Raw genomic sequence first — 15,555 nt, forward strand, 5'->3', positions numbered from 1 at the left:
TAGTGACAGAAAGCAAATCAGTAGTTTGGGGATGGTGAGGTAGGGGTGGGAGGCAGGAAGAAGGGATGGATCACAAAGAGGCACTAGGATCTTTGGAGGTGATGGATATGTTCATTATCTTGATTGTGGTGACAGTTTCATAGATATATACATATATCAAAACTTATTAAATTGTGCACTTTAAATATGTGCAATTTATTTTATGTCAATTATACCTCAATAAAAATATTTTTAAAAACTGCCAATATCTGACTCCCCCTCTGTCCTCTGGTTTCAGAATTATTTTTTTTTTTCTGAGATATGACTGACACATAACATTAAATTTAAGGTATACAATGTGTTGATTTGGTAATTTATATTTTGCAATATGATTACCACCACAGAGTTAGCTAATAACCACTATCATGCCACACAATTATTTTTTCCCTTTTTTATTACCTCCCTCATTCTTTCCTTTTAGATGTAGTCTCTGAGCAACTTTGAATTTTATAATGCAGTATTATTGACTATAATTACTATGCTGTACCTTAGAATTCCAGGACTTATTTACTAATTTCAAGTTTTACCCTTAAACAACATTTCCTCTGCACAATTATACCCATATCACATTTTCAAAGGTTTTCAATATTAACCATACAATTTATTTATTTTTCTCATGAATCAAATTTAGAATCCATTAGTGAGTTTTTTTAAGATTCTGATTTTATTCCTGAAGTTTTAAGAATTCAATCAGCAATGAATATTTGTATTATTTAACAATAGTTTTCATAGTTAATGTGTATGTGGCAAAAGTACACTAAGGCTTTGCCATTACAACTAAGTTAATTAAGTAGAATTACAGATATTTAGATACCAAAGTAATACACCATTTAAGATGTCTAAAGCTAAATCAACTGATGGGGAATAGTTAATACAGTACCCCTTCTGGAGAGAGTAAGATTTTCTACGGTCCTATAAAATAGACAAGGTGGAATAAAGGGAAAAAAAAAAAAAACCCAAGAGGAAAAACACTGATGATCCTTCCTCTTTTAAAAAAAACCACATACTTCTTTCATTACGCCAAAAAAATAAAAAGCTGTACTTAAAGATATCACAATGCCAAGATGTGAGAAAAAGAATTACTAATACCTTATTACCTGCATTGTTTTAAAATGTTGATGGTTGGCTGAGCTGAGAGTACTAAATGCATATATGTCCCTAAATGTAATGATAAGAGGAGTTACTGGTAGTTATGCTGAAAAACTTTCAGGTCCCAAATTGAACATAAATTTCTAGCCTAAGTTCTCATGTAATTAAAGTGTTTATTCAACATCTTTAAGATGAACAAAACTACCACTATCCCCAGAAAAAAGTATAAAAAGAAAACTAACAAGTTTAAGAAAAAAATAACAGGATTTTTAATGAAAAAAATTACATTATAACAAGGACACTATACATTAAGTTACAATATATATATATACACACATTTTAAAACTTTTTAAAAAACCTGGTACAAATTAAATGACATCTTTCACATACTCACATGATTAAGTATGTATTTTGACAGGATGTAAAAATGAAACACAAGCTGGTGGGCCTCAAAATCAGAAACTCAGAAGCAGGACCAGCTTCTAAAATCTGTTTTCTATCATTTTGTGACTTTTAGAAAACATTTACCTTGGATAAGATAAGGTACTTTGTATAAAAAGCTTTTTCTTTTAAGCATGTTAACTGCTTATGGAGAAAATCAATATTGAGGAAAAAGCCCACCATGGTGGTGTTTATCTTTAATTCACTGTAGTATATATAAAGTTCACTGGGAGGCTTTGGAACATGAAAACCACAATGATGAAAAAAGCTCAGCTGTAATTATGAATTTCTAACGGCTTATTTTGAATGTCCAACTCACTACTACAGATATTACACCTTGTAATACATGACACAAAAGAGCACATGTCAAAGTTTGCTGTAGAGCTGTTAGGAGAATGCCAAATACAGATACTGAAAATTTTATGCACTTGTATTTAATACCCTGTGCATTTAAAAAATAACTGAATATTTAAAATATGTAAACATACTTTTTAAAAAGCGATGCTAAGCACCTTTAAAACACAATACTGGTATATTGTGACTGAACATGCATTTAGAGGACAAATGAATTTTTAAAAATTTAGAAACTATTTTTAAAGAGCTACTCATTGAAATACTTACATGAAAATATTGATAGTTCCAGTTTCTACCTAAAAACCAAAAGAGTATACAATTAGGGACTTAAACCTTCCTTCAATGCTCTTTTTTAATTTTGCTTTTTGTTTGTGAGGAGGATGCACTGTGACTTTCTGTCCTCATAAAAAACAAAAATAAAAACAAAAAACAAAACCAAAAATCAGTACCAGAAAGAGACATTCACATAGAATGAAGTGAGAGAAATATTTTTTAACTATGTTTTGTTCTTAATCAAGTGCCAAAGTCTGAATCCTCTAACATCTAGTTACATCCTAGGTAACTCACTAGAGTTTGTATCTTAACAAGCATTTCTCCTTAACAACTCAACATCAAAAAAGAAAAGAATGTCTCCAAAGGAATATAGTTCAATTGGTAAAATATTTAATAAGCTATTGCCATTAATGAAAAGTGAAGATTACTTAAAATCTTGAAAACAATTTCCATAAAAATTAGAAATAACAAATGAAAAGAATATTACCTAAAATGTAATACTAAACTATAAATTTAGACTTATACCCTTTAAGTACACACAGACTAAGAGAAATCTGGGTTTGAGGTAACTAAGAGCTGTGTTTAACTTAGAGTAACATAATCAGATTTGGCAGCCTGTGTGAAAATGCTGACATCAAATATTTTCAAATCTTAGAATAGTTAGCCATTCTAACTAAAAAGCATATATGTAATTGAATATTAACTTTGTATTAATAGGGGTATAAATAATACATTTTATATTAAATAGGGTATAAATCTAAAGAGCAAGGTCTTTTTATTAGAGTTCCACTGACTTCTAATATAACAATGCTTTATACTTAGATACATGCTGTGTACCTGCAACAATTAAAGTGAATTAAGAATGGGAGACTGGACTTAGAAAAGCCAAAAATGGTAAGATATTAAGGTTAAATTTCATATATTTCATATGCATTTAATATTAAACATTAATATCCATTTGAAATCCTTATTACTTTAAAATAAAATTTTAAATATACCCACACATGGTTCCTGGGGTGAAAAAAGCCTTTACGTTGATTTCTTGACCATTTATAATTGACATTTCTAGTTTACCAACCTTCCAGAAAACAGAAGCTTACAATGAATATAGTGATTAGTACCTGTTCAGTATTTGGAGTAAATATACTTACTCAACAAGCAAACATATGTACACATAGTTGTTTTAAAGTTTTAAATATGAACTAATTTTTTAACTACAAATACTTACCTTGAAATACTATAAATTCTAATACCACCAATTCAGTAAGAACTCTGGCATAGAAAAATAAATACAACTCAAATTCTTTTCCATCCAGAGCTGAATCTTCAATACAAAATAGGAAAAAAAAATCCTCTGCTGATATCAAAAAGTCCCCCAAATCATCTGTAAACACCAGGGGAAGTCTATTATTCTTTCTGAATTCTCTCAATTTCTACATTTTCCTATCCATAAGTAGTGCTTTACCTACAATACTATATAAACCCATGCAATATACATTTATTTCTGTTGCTTATCTGATTAATTCAAATTAAAATTCTGAGTACTTACCAAGACACTTTAAATTTCTATTAGATGACCATTAGTATGCTATTGGTTTGTAGTTTCAGGTATAAAAACTATAATGGAAGAAGCCAAATTGCAACTAGTTTCCACAGATGTGAATGCTGGGCTTCATGTTATGATTCAGATCTACTACTGTTTTATCTTTCCTAATGCGACAGACTACAAATAATCTCTCACCTGTCTGCTAATGTAAAGAATTTCTTCACAACTTTAAAGAGGAAATAAGTTACTTTATAACTTTAAAAAAAGTCAACACACATACATAGTCACACACACACATACAGTCACACACACACACACTCACACACTATTTTTTGTTGTTGTTTTTGTCTTTTCAGAACCCAAATTGGATATTTCCAAGGGATGAGTTAGGTAACTATTTGTGTTCAGACTATATTGTCATGAATAAATTCAGATGATCTTTTGAAATACTGGCCTTACCAGATAATCAAAAAGCATAAGAATTATACAAAATGAGAGCAGTAAAATAGCTTCCAAAAATATGGACTTGGCAACAAACATATCAGTTTTAAATCAAAGTTGCTCATTGAACTAGTCTTCAGTCCATTTATCACATTGCTGCACTTTGACAATATTCACCTTCTTTTTTATGACATCAGAAGTTACCCAAGTTGTAAATTCTGAAAAGCTTCAATAATTTATGTGGCAGATAATTTCTTACAGTCCAAATTTTTTTTTGCTTCCATAGACAATGCTGGTTCTTTGGGTTCTTGCTTAACTTGGCTCACAGAAATGGTACCTTCTGGATTTTCTTCAACTTTAAAACCAAACATAAAAGAAAAACCCTAAAGGTTAATGTAACTTATAACACTGGAATCTTAATAATTATATGAATTCAGAAGCAAAAAACAGTGTATTTGAGAACTCAGTATTTCTGACATCTTAATAGTCATTCATAATAAATTCTCTCAGGATGTGTACACCTGAAGCTAATGAAACATTGTGTGTTAACTAAACTTCAATAAAAAAAGGAAAGAAAATGAAAAATAATAAAAAATTAAATGTTGAGAAGTTAAAAAAAATTCCTTCAGTATGTTTCTGGTAATAAAAACAAGAAGAGACTAAGAAAACCATAGTTACTCTCCTCTACAGATAATTTGACAAAAAAGCAGTCCATAATTTGATAAAATTATGAGGACTATCTCATATTTAAACTTAACTGCCTTTAAAAATATGTGTAAATAAAAGTCAGGAAGTCTATTATTTGAAAATGATGTTTTGCAAACAGTAGGTATATGTATTACAAATTTACAAATTTGTTACCAATCCCATATGGTTTCCACATGTGGCCATATATAAGGAAAATATTCCCTCCCTAAAGAAACTCAACTACATAAGTACTTTAGAAAAAAATATGCCACATCTTAAAGGATAGTTCTGACTTAGCTCTACAAGCTGTATGTTTGCTTATCTGAAACACTGTACAATGCACTTACTATTCTGATTTTAAAGTACTTATGACCAAATTAATCTGATTGCAGGATACCAGCAACACTATCTTGAATTGGCAGGTGGGATGTCTAAGATAAAATCTTTCTCTTTCTCAGGGATATCAGTTTTTCAGTTGCTATAGGGAACCAAGATTAAGGGGACCAATATTTACTCAGGAAAGTATGTTGAATACCCCTAATGCTTGTCACATATGGGCATATTAGGAGTTTAGCCCACACCATAAAGAAAACCAGTAGAAGATGGATTTGAGTGACCCTGAGAATTCATATTCAGGTAAAGTAGTCCCTCAGATCATGATCTAACTTGATAAATCATACAAGTTCAGATACAAAGAGGGTCTCCTTTAAAACAATCTGAATTAGAGCTCCCAGAAATACCTTGGTACAACATAGAGGGAGGAAGCATGTTAGAATGGAAAGAAACTTTGGAGGCAGATAGATCTGGGTTTAAATCCCTGCTCTATCACTTTTAGGTAATCTCTTAACCTCCCTGAGCCTTGATTTACCTATCTGTAGAATGGGCACACCATCAACTATTTCATGAAGTTCTGAGGATTAATTCACATATATTCCTTTTCCCTCTTTTCTACTAAACTTATTCAGTAGTGACAACTGCCACAGCTCTCTGGATAAATTTTCTTAAAAGTAACACTTCCAATAAATTTAAAAGATAATGATTCCTTTCTGGAAGGAACTACCTTACACTTTTCCTTACCCAGAAGAATGATGACTAAGAATGGAGGGTAAATACTTTGTATGTTCTAAGGATAATTTCTATGAAGATTTTTGTTCTTCAAAGCAAACTGCAAATCTTTCTGCACAAAAGTGCCCAATCCGAAACATTCTATGTGGAAGGGAGCGACATAGGTCAAGTAGCAGTTAGAATTTATCACTAGGTTGACTGGGTTTGTTACAAAGTGAAGATAACAAGGTCTTGGATTAAACCCAAGTCCCCAAGGCTTAACTAATTCCCTTTCAATTTCCATAGAAGTCAACATCTAAGTTTATAACTCAAAATCATTAATATTTATATCTGCCTACTTCATTCCATTTTTCCTTGTAACACTTTTTCCACAGTAACATTTACACTAAATGTTTTCCTTTTAAAGTTTCTCATTTTATGGGGCACCTGGGTGGCTCAGTCAGTTAAGCATCTGCTTTCAGCTCAGGTCATGATTTCAGGGTCCTGGGATCAAGCCCCACTTCGGGCTCCCTGCTCAGTGGGGAGTCTACTTCTTCCTTTCCCTCTGCTCCTCCCCCCGTTCATGCCCTCTTTCTAATAAATAAATAAATACATAATCTTAAAAAAAAAAGTTTCTCATTTTTTTCATGCATTCTAAAATGACTCTCTGGTTTCATATCACCATAGATTTTCTATGTAAACTGAGGTAATTAGGGAATGAATAATTTTGATGGAGAAGAAAAAATAAAGTTTAAAAGTTATTATGCTCTTGATATTTTTCCCTTTTTCTAGTAATTTTACTTTATTTATATTTTATAAACCCCTGAGTAGAAATGATTGTTTTTTTTCTGTAGTGTAACAGTAATGATAGTCCATAAAGGCTAAAAAAATAAAATCACAAGTTGCTTTTAACTTACTAATAGCTGGGTGGCTATCTATAATCTGTATTGGGATGGTCTGCACATTTCCCAGAAGAATCCGATGAACACTTCCTTCCATATTCTCTGTATCCTCAACATCTCCAACTTCCACCAGCTGGTCCATTGCAGCCAGATTTTGATCTGGTCCCGGAAGGCTACCCATGGTAGAGGTAATAATGCTACTGTTTGGGGTAAGGCATGTATCTGTTTGAAGACTATGACTTTGACCAAGCAGTAGAGAATTATTACTCATTACAGTACTTTCTAATGAATCCAGGAGTCTTGAAGGACTGGAGGAAGGGTGGTTATTTACTGATATCGGAGCCGTTGATCCATCAGGAGCAGTGAATCTTGGTTGCAACTGCAAACCCTTTTAAACCAAAAAGAGTCACATCAAAATGTTTAAATTTACTAAGTATAATTTTCTCATAGGATATATTATTCTTTTGACACATAATTGGAATAAAATACAGGTGTATAATTACTAACAAATATCGAGGACAGAAACAAGAATCAAAGGAAAAGTAGTACAACTAAACTTTATTGCATGCATAGTCAACTCCAACTTTTTCAAAATGTATTGTTTAAATGATCTTATATCAAGATACAAAAAAGTCAGGAAATTAATAATAAAAACATCTGTGATCATTACCATAATTCTATAATAATTCTATAAAATCCCTAGAAGAAGAAGAGAGATTAAGGAAGAAAGGGAAGGGCTTCAATTTTGTCTATTTCACTGGATACCTACCTGTAGTTGTGTAAATATTTTTGGTTGAAATGAGGAAAGTGAAGAAAGCAAATGGGCTGGCTCTGGAGACAAAGAACCCGTTGTGTGATTTGTTTCCACTTTGGTGTTAATTGATTCCCCTGGTGAATTTCCTAAGTTATATAAAAAAAATCAGCTATCAAAACAAAATAATGTTTATGGTTTCTATGCTATGTGACACTGTATTTTATTACAACACTTACTATCTTAATTAGAATAGGAAATAAATTCAAAGGTTTGAAAAGGACTTTAAGAAGTTATTTTGTCCACTATTTCCAGAACTGGTAGAATCAGAATCACTCAGGAACTTTTTAAAAATATAAATTCCTAGGTTCAACCTCCATTAATTTTTAATTCAGTATATCTAGGATGTGATGTTGGAAAAGTATTTTTTTCCTTGAAAGATTATGTATTTGTAACTCAAATCTAGTCCATTTTCTATGCTATGATGTTGGACTACATCTAAACTTCTCTGGATGTGTGAAAGCTATTGAACCTCTCAATTACAAAGACCAAACTTAATTCATCTTTGGTAGCCCTAATGCTTAGGATAACGCCTGGCATAAAGCTGGTCCTCAATATAACAGCATTCAATTTCTTTCAATAACTCATTTTGTAATAAATGACTAAGAGTAAAAATCTGTTCTCTTAAAATCTCATTTGCTAAAGTAATTGTTCTTAGGGAATATAGTTCCTCTCATGTAATTTCTATGTTTTAACCCAAATATATTCATCTCTTTAAGTCAATCAAAAACCAATTATCAACAACCGTTTATTGCTTCCATACTGTAACTAAGTAATTTTTCAAAATGGCCCTGGTGTCAGACAAGGATGAATTTAAGCACTAGCTAGCTTTTCTCTGTAACCTTCAACATGCTACTTAACTTGGTTTTTAACAATTCTTTTATTTTATTTTATTTTATTTTATTTTATTTATTTGAGAGAGAGAGAATGAGAGACAGAGAGCATGAGAGGGAGGAGGGTCAGAGGGAGAAGCAGACTCCCTGCCGAGCAGGGAGCCCGATGCGGGACTCGATCCAGGGACTCCAGGATCATGACCTGAGCCGAAGGCAGTCGCTTAACCAACTGAGCCACCCAGGTGCCCTTAACTTAGTTTTTAAACTTCAGTTTTTTCACCTGTAAAATCAGGATAGTAAGAGAATCTTCCTCAAAGCGTTGTTGAGAGGATTAAACAGCACTCTCACATTTCTTGGTTTCTTTAGTTCTTTTTTTAAATTAAAGTATAGTTGACACACATTGTTAAATTAGTTTCAGGTGTACAATACAGTGACTCCACAAGTTTGTATGTTGTGCTATACTCATCCCAATTGTAGCTACCATCTGCCACCATACAATGCCATGACAGTACCATTGACTATGTTTCCTTTTGTCCCTGTGACTTGTTCATTCCAGGATTGGAAGCCTGTATCTTCCACTCCCCTTCACCCATTTTGCCGTCTCCTACCACTCTTCCCCTCTGAGAAGCATCAGTTTATTCTCTGTATTTATGGGTCTGTTTCTGCTCTTCATTTGCTTGTTTGTTTTGGTTTTCAGATTCTACATATAAATGAAATCACATGGTATATGTCTTTCTCTGCCTGACTTCTTTCACCTTTTGGCTTCTTCATTTCTAATTGTCCTTGTACGTCACTCTGCTATAGTCACCCACTACTACTGTCATACCCTCGACTCTTTTACATCTAAAAATCTCTAATTCAAACATCCCATTCTTTGATCACAACCTCTTATTTTTCCAGGGATTCTGCGTAAGTACTTCACTATAATTATTCAACCTCATGTGAACCTCCAGTCCATTGATTCCTCAATTTTCTTCAGATGTATCAACTTTTTTTTTTAAAGATTTTATTTATTCATTAGAGACACAGAGATACAGAGAGAGACAGAGAACATGAGCAGGGGGAGAAGCAGGGGGAGAGGCAGAGGGAGAGGGAGAAGCAGGCTCCCTGCTGAGCCAGGAGCCCGATATGGGGCTTGATCCCAGGACCCTGGGATCATGACCTGAGCTGAAAGCAGATGCTTAACCATCTGAGCTACCCAGGTGCCCCTATCAACTTCTTTCTTATTAAAATTCTCTCCCTATCCAGCTTAGTCGAATCCTACGGTTATAGTTTCAGTCACTCTCTTGCAAATCCCCTAACCTCCCTTGCTTCTTTGTACTTTTGTTACAACCCCTGGTAAAATCCTAACACTGAATGAAAATGGCCCATATACGTGAAGCTGAATGCGAATGAAAGAGAAACTTGCTGCTACTACTAATACCAATTCATGATCATCAACTTCAACAGGACTTTCACCTGTATCTGACAACCTCACAAAGTTTCTATATTTTAGAAGATTTCAATTGTCCAATCTTGGCCATACTTCCTAAGATCTTTTTCACTCTCAGCACTCGTGAAGAGAAAAGAGAAACTATCAGAAATTTCCTCAACTTCCCATCATCAAAGCTATCAAATACCTCCATCTTCATCTCTCTCTTCAGATTTCTCCTATCTGAAAATACCTTCTCTCAACCCATTTTCCCCTCATAGCACATTGTCTCTACTTCTTCATTCATCATTCACTCTTCAACCATCCCAATGTGGCTTATTCCCAATCCACTCCACTGAAATGGTTCTGATATGTATCTAAGCTTTCCAAACCTGATTTCATGAATTTTTTTCTTTCCCCTTGCCATTAACAAATCCTATTCTTACACCAGTGTTGCCTACCTCAGTAAATGCCACTATCAGTCAGTTGCTCATGGAAGAAACCCAGGAGTCATCCCAGATCATTCCCATTCTTTTACCTCCCACACCTATTCAATCAATAACCAAAACCTTTGAAAACAACTTTTTTTTTTTTTTAAGATTTTATTTATTTATTTGACAGAGAGAGCGAGAAAGCACAAGCAGGGGGAACAGCTGAGAGAGAGAAGGAGAAGTAGGTTCCCTGCCAAGCAGGGAGCACGATGCGGGGCTCGATCCCAGGACCCTGGGATCATGACCTGAGCTGAAGACAGACATTTAACCATCAGAGCCACCCAGGCGCCCCATCTGTCCAATTCTAGTATAAATGCCACTCACTGTAGACTAAACCACTATCACACCTTTCATTTGGACAGCTCTAAGGGCCTCCTAAGCCCATTTTGCATATCCAGTTTTATCTCCAAGCATTGTCTATGCTTAAAACCATATCAACTTTCTTAAGTTCCTTGAACATGACAAGCTCTTTCTTGCTTAGTTTTCAAACATGGTATCCTTTTGATTGACAAATTCCTATCCATTCTTCAGTTCTTAGTTTAAAAGCCACTTTCTCAAATGTTAGTTCCCTACTCCCTAGATTAAGTTATATGTCTGTCACTATTCTCACACAATTTTGCACAACTCTTTTATGGCACTATTCATAACAGTAATTAGAATATATGTGCTTAGTGTCTTTTTCTCTTGCTAAATTTGAAATTCAATGAAGCAAGAAACTTATTCTTTTTTATGTCCAGCATTTATCACAGTGAGTAAAATATGTGCAGAACAGATGAATAATGATAAAGAATTTGAAAGTTATTCTCTATGCACAGTGACTTTTAAAGGTTAAACAGCCAAAGAATAAAGAAATAATTGTACTGTATACAGTTATTCATTAATTTATTCTAAAGCATTTATTTAGATGTTAACTTTGTAGCAGGGATTATGCTAGGCACTAGTTATGTTAACTTGAATAAAATATAACCCTTGCCACTGAGTAGCTCAAATCATAATGAAAGATACAGATATGTAAACAAAAGGATACCATGTTAAATGCAGGGGTAAGTATAAAAGAATGAATGCCTAACTTTATATAGGGGGTGAAGTTAAGAGAGCACTTAAAGCCAAATAGATTGATTGAGTAGTGAGAGGAGTTAGCCATACAGAAGCAGAGAAAACACATTTCCAGAAGAGAAAAAAAAAAAAAGGGTAAAATAAGCTTGGAATAGTAAGAGAACACAAGAGTAAGAGCATATGAAAAAAGCAAACCATATAAAATGGACAAAGTTTCCTGATCAAGGTATCTTAAGGTTATCACTACTGGAATTAGCCTAGCTTTATAGTAAGCTGTACTAGCAGTTGGCCTCAAAATTTTAATCATAAAGCATAAAAGCCTATTATATGAGGAAATTTATTTTTTTTTAAGTTTATTTATTTATTTTTGGTAATCTCTACGCCTACTGTGGGGCTTGAACTCACAAACCCAACATCAAGAGTCATATGCTCTTGTTATGGCCCAAAGAGACAGGAACAACTATGTTAGGATTTGTCAAAATAATTATAGCTGTTTAAACATATATACTTATATGTTATTCATATATACTTCTTCATATATGTTATTTAGCTATAAGAAAGGATGAGATGTTGCCTTTTATAATGACATGGATGGACCTAGGGAGTCTAAGTAAAATAAATCTAAGTAAAATAAATCAAACTTCTCATGAGAAAAACAAATACCATATGATTTCACTCATATGTGGAATCTGATAAACAAAACACATGAATAAACAAAAAACAGAATCAGACCTATAAATACAGAGAACAAACTGATGGTTGCCAGAGGGGAGAGGTGGGGTGGGATGGGCAAAATGGGTGAAGGGGAGTGGGAGAAGGCTTCCAGTAATGGAATGAGTAAGTCATGGGAATAAAAGGCATAGGGCTGCCTGGGTGGCTTAGTCGGTTGAGCATCTGGCTTTGGTTTCAGTTCAGGTCATGAGATTGGGCTCCATGCTCAGTGGGGAGTCTGCTTGAAGATTCTGTCCCACCACCCCTCCCTCCCCTCTCAAATAAATAAATAAATCTTAAAAAAAAAAAAAAGGCACAGCATAGGGAATATAATCAATGATACTATAATCACAATGTTTGGTGACAGATGGTAGCTACACTTGTGGTGAGCATAGCATAATATATAGAGAAGTTGAATCACTGTGTTACTCACTTGGAACTACTGTAACATTGTGTGTCAACTATATTCAAACAAAAATTAAAAATAAGGGGTGCCTGGCTGGCTTAGTTGGAAGAGCATATGACTCTTGATGTTGGGTTTGTGAGTTCAAGCCCCACAGTAGGTGTAGAGATTACCAAAAATAAATAAATAAACTTAAAAAAAAAATAAATTTCCTCATATAATAGGCTTTTATGCTTTATGATTAAAATTTTGAGGCCAACTGCTAGTACAGCTTACTATAAAGCTAGGCTAATTCCAGTAGTGATAACCTTAAGATACCCTGATCAGGAAACTTTGTCCATTTTATATGGTTTGCTTTTTTTCATATGCTCTTACTCGTGTTCCAAGCTTATTTTACCCTTGTTTTTTTCTCTTCTGGAAATGTGTTTTCTCTGCTTCTGTATGGCTAACTCCTCTCACTACTCAAATCAATCTATTTGGCTTTAAGTGCTCTCTTAACTTCACCCCCTATATAAAGTTAGACATTCATTCTTTTATACTTATCTCTGCATTTAACATGGTATCCTTTTGTTTATACATAATATCTTCAATGTTTTCCAGTTTTTTGTTGTTGTTGTTTTAAATATTTTATTTATTTATTTGATAGAGAGAGACACAGCGAGAGAGGGAACACAAGCAGGGGGAGTGGGAGAGGGAGAAGCAGGCTTCCCTCTGAGCACGGAGCCTGATGTGGAGCTCAATCCCAGGACCCCGGGATCATGACCTGAGCCGAAAGCAGACTCTTAATGACTGAGCCACCCAGGCGCCCCCAATGTCTTCCAGTTTTAACACTGATTTTATATATTAAATATATTCAAGATAACTTACCTTCTGCAAATGTAACTGTCACAGTCTCTCTGAGAATATGCCCATTATCTGTAGTCCACTGAAGCTGAAATGGGAACATTTATTTCAGTAAAAACAATAAAGCATTTATAGTAAAAAAATGTTTTAAAATATCAATACAACTGTCATATTTTATTCAGTGATAGTATAATTGTGTTTCATTCAGTAATTACTCTCTTCACTTGTTTACATTCTCAAAATATGAGTATAGTCCACTATCCAAATACATTAGCTTCCCCAGTTCAGACAGCAAGAATTTGGATAGCAAGTATAGATGGCAAAGATCAGTGCTAACCAAATCCATTTTACTTCCTGAACTTTGGATAGTGAATAAATAAGAGAGTTTGGGTTGGAAAAGAATAGTAGCACTAGCTTAAAATCTGAATCTATTTAGTTCAGAAGGCATAATTTGGGTAGTAAAAATTTGGAGAGCAAAGGGTATTGCTACTGAGATTTTTTTTTTTTAAGATTTATTTATTTATTTTAGAGAGTGAGAAGGAGCACATGCAAGCGTTGGGGAGGGAGAGAGTAAGAGGCAGAAAATCCTAAGCAGAATCCCCACTGAACACGGAGCCCAAGGCAGGGTTTGATCTCATGACCCTGAGATCATGACCTGAACCGAAGTCAAGAGTCAAGACACTTAACTGACTGAGCCCCCAGGTGCCCCATTTTTTTAAAAGATTTATTTATTAGAGAGAGAGTAAGCGAGCAGGGAAGAGGGGCTAAGGAGGAGGGAAAGACTCTCAAGCAGATTCCCTGCTGAGGTGGAGCCCGATGGGATGTGGGGCTTGATCTCATGACCCGGAGATCATGACCTGAGCAGATATCAAGAGTCAGATGTTTGACCTACTGAGCCACCCAGGCGCCGCCTGTTTATCTATTTTTAAAAAGAGAGGAAGGTATACACAGTATATACCCAATAAATATTTGTTAGATGAATAAGATATACTTTTACAGAAATAAAATATGTTGATTTTTAAATGAAGATTACTATTGTTATTATAGTCAGAGTTGGAAATTGATATTTCTTCTTGTGAGAGTAATAAAAAAAATTTTAGTCAAATCGTCACCTAGGGTTCACAATGTTTACATTTTAAGAAAAAGAAACTACTATTTCTTCTTTTTTTAAATTTTATTATTTTTTAAAGATTTTATTTATTTATTTGAGAGAGAGAGCACATGAGAGGGGGGAGGGTCAGAGGGAGAAGCAGACTCCCTGCTGAGCAGGGAGCCCGATGCGGGACTCGATCCTGGGACTCCAGGATCATGACCTGAGCCGAAGGCAGTCGCTTAACCAACTGAGCCACCCAGGCGCCCTATTTCTTCTTTTTTAAAAAAGTTTTTATTTATTTGAGAGAGTGAGCGGGAGAGAGAATGAGGAATGGGAGCAGAGGCAGAAGGAGAAGTGGAGACTCTACACTGAGCAGGGAACCTGACACAGGGCTTGATTCCAGGACCCCAGGATCATGACCTGACCTGAAGGCAGATGCTTAACCGACTGAGCCACCCAGGAGCCCCCCCCGCTTTTTTTTAAGATTTATTTATTTCAGTGAGAGGCAGAGCTCAGGGCAGGAGGGGCACAAGAAGAGGGAGAGAGAAACTCAAGCAGACTGCACACTGAGGACGGAGCCTGACGCAGGGCTCCGTTTCAGATCAAACCGGAGCTGAAACCAAGAGTTGGATGCTTAACCAGCTGCGTCACCAAGGCGCCCCCAAAACTACTATTTTTTTCTTTCATCACAGTTATTTATATGGCCAAATAACAACCACCCCGTTAGGCCAAATAGTAAGAGAAGTTGAGAAAGATTCTATAATAAAACAAAGAACTATAATTGTAATCATACCGTTGCTGGAATAATCTCTGAGTTATACACATTATCTCCATTTCTCAAGGATTTCTGTACCTCATGGATGTGATTTTTAATATCATTTACAGTTGGAAAAAAGGATAAATTATGTCTCTCAGGCACCTCATCAGGTTTAAATAGTTCTCTTTCTACAAATTTTCTGTGGAGAGCATAAAATAGAATAAAAACATAAATAGTAATATACTTCAGATCAAATGAGAAAATGTTCCTTTTTAGCATAAACTTCTGTAAAGCATGGTTTACAGTTTTATAATTTATATTTTTCCACTT

The 15,555-nt window shown here is 34.5% G+C and overlaps 1 protein-coding gene across 5 annotated transcripts in view; it reads right to left on the reverse strand.

Annotated features, from left to right (window-relative positions):
• Nucleotides 1-15,555, reverse strand: part of CARF (calcium responsive transcription factor) — an 84,324-nt gene that overhangs the window by 19,592 nt on the left and 49,177 nt on the right. For 2 of the 5 annotated variants that reach the window (XM_035007346.1, XM_035007343.1), the window contains exons 12-17: nucleotides 15,262-15,424; nucleotides 13,400-13,463; nucleotides 7,586-7,716; nucleotides 6,832-7,204; nucleotides 4,361-4,547; nucleotides 2,191-2,219 (exon numbers count right to left, since the gene is read on the reverse strand). In XM_035007346.1, coding sequence (XP_034863237.1) covers nucleotides 4,420-4,547; nucleotides 6,832-7,204; nucleotides 7,586-7,716; nucleotides 13,400-13,463; nucleotides 15,262-15,424 — 859 coding nt within the window. In that variant the 3' untranslated portion in view covers nucleotides 2,191-2,219; nucleotides 4,361-4,419. Of the gene's footprint in view, nucleotides 1-2,190; nucleotides 2,220-2,560; nucleotides 4,548-6,831; nucleotides 7,205-7,585; nucleotides 7,717-13,399; nucleotides 13,464-15,261; nucleotides 15,425-15,555 lie in introns of those variants that run through there. The other 3 variants (XM_035007345.1, XM_035007347.1, XM_035007344.1) reach the window with 3 other exon arrangements.

Source organism: Mirounga leonina, unplaced genomic scaffold (genome assembly GCF_011800145.1).
Source record: "Mirounga leonina isolate KUSES-001 unplaced genomic scaffold, KU_Mleo_1.0 Mir_151, whole genome shotgun sequence".
Classification (NCBI taxonomy): domain Eukaryota; kingdom Metazoa; phylum Chordata; class Mammalia; order Carnivora; family Phocidae; genus Mirounga; species Mirounga leonina.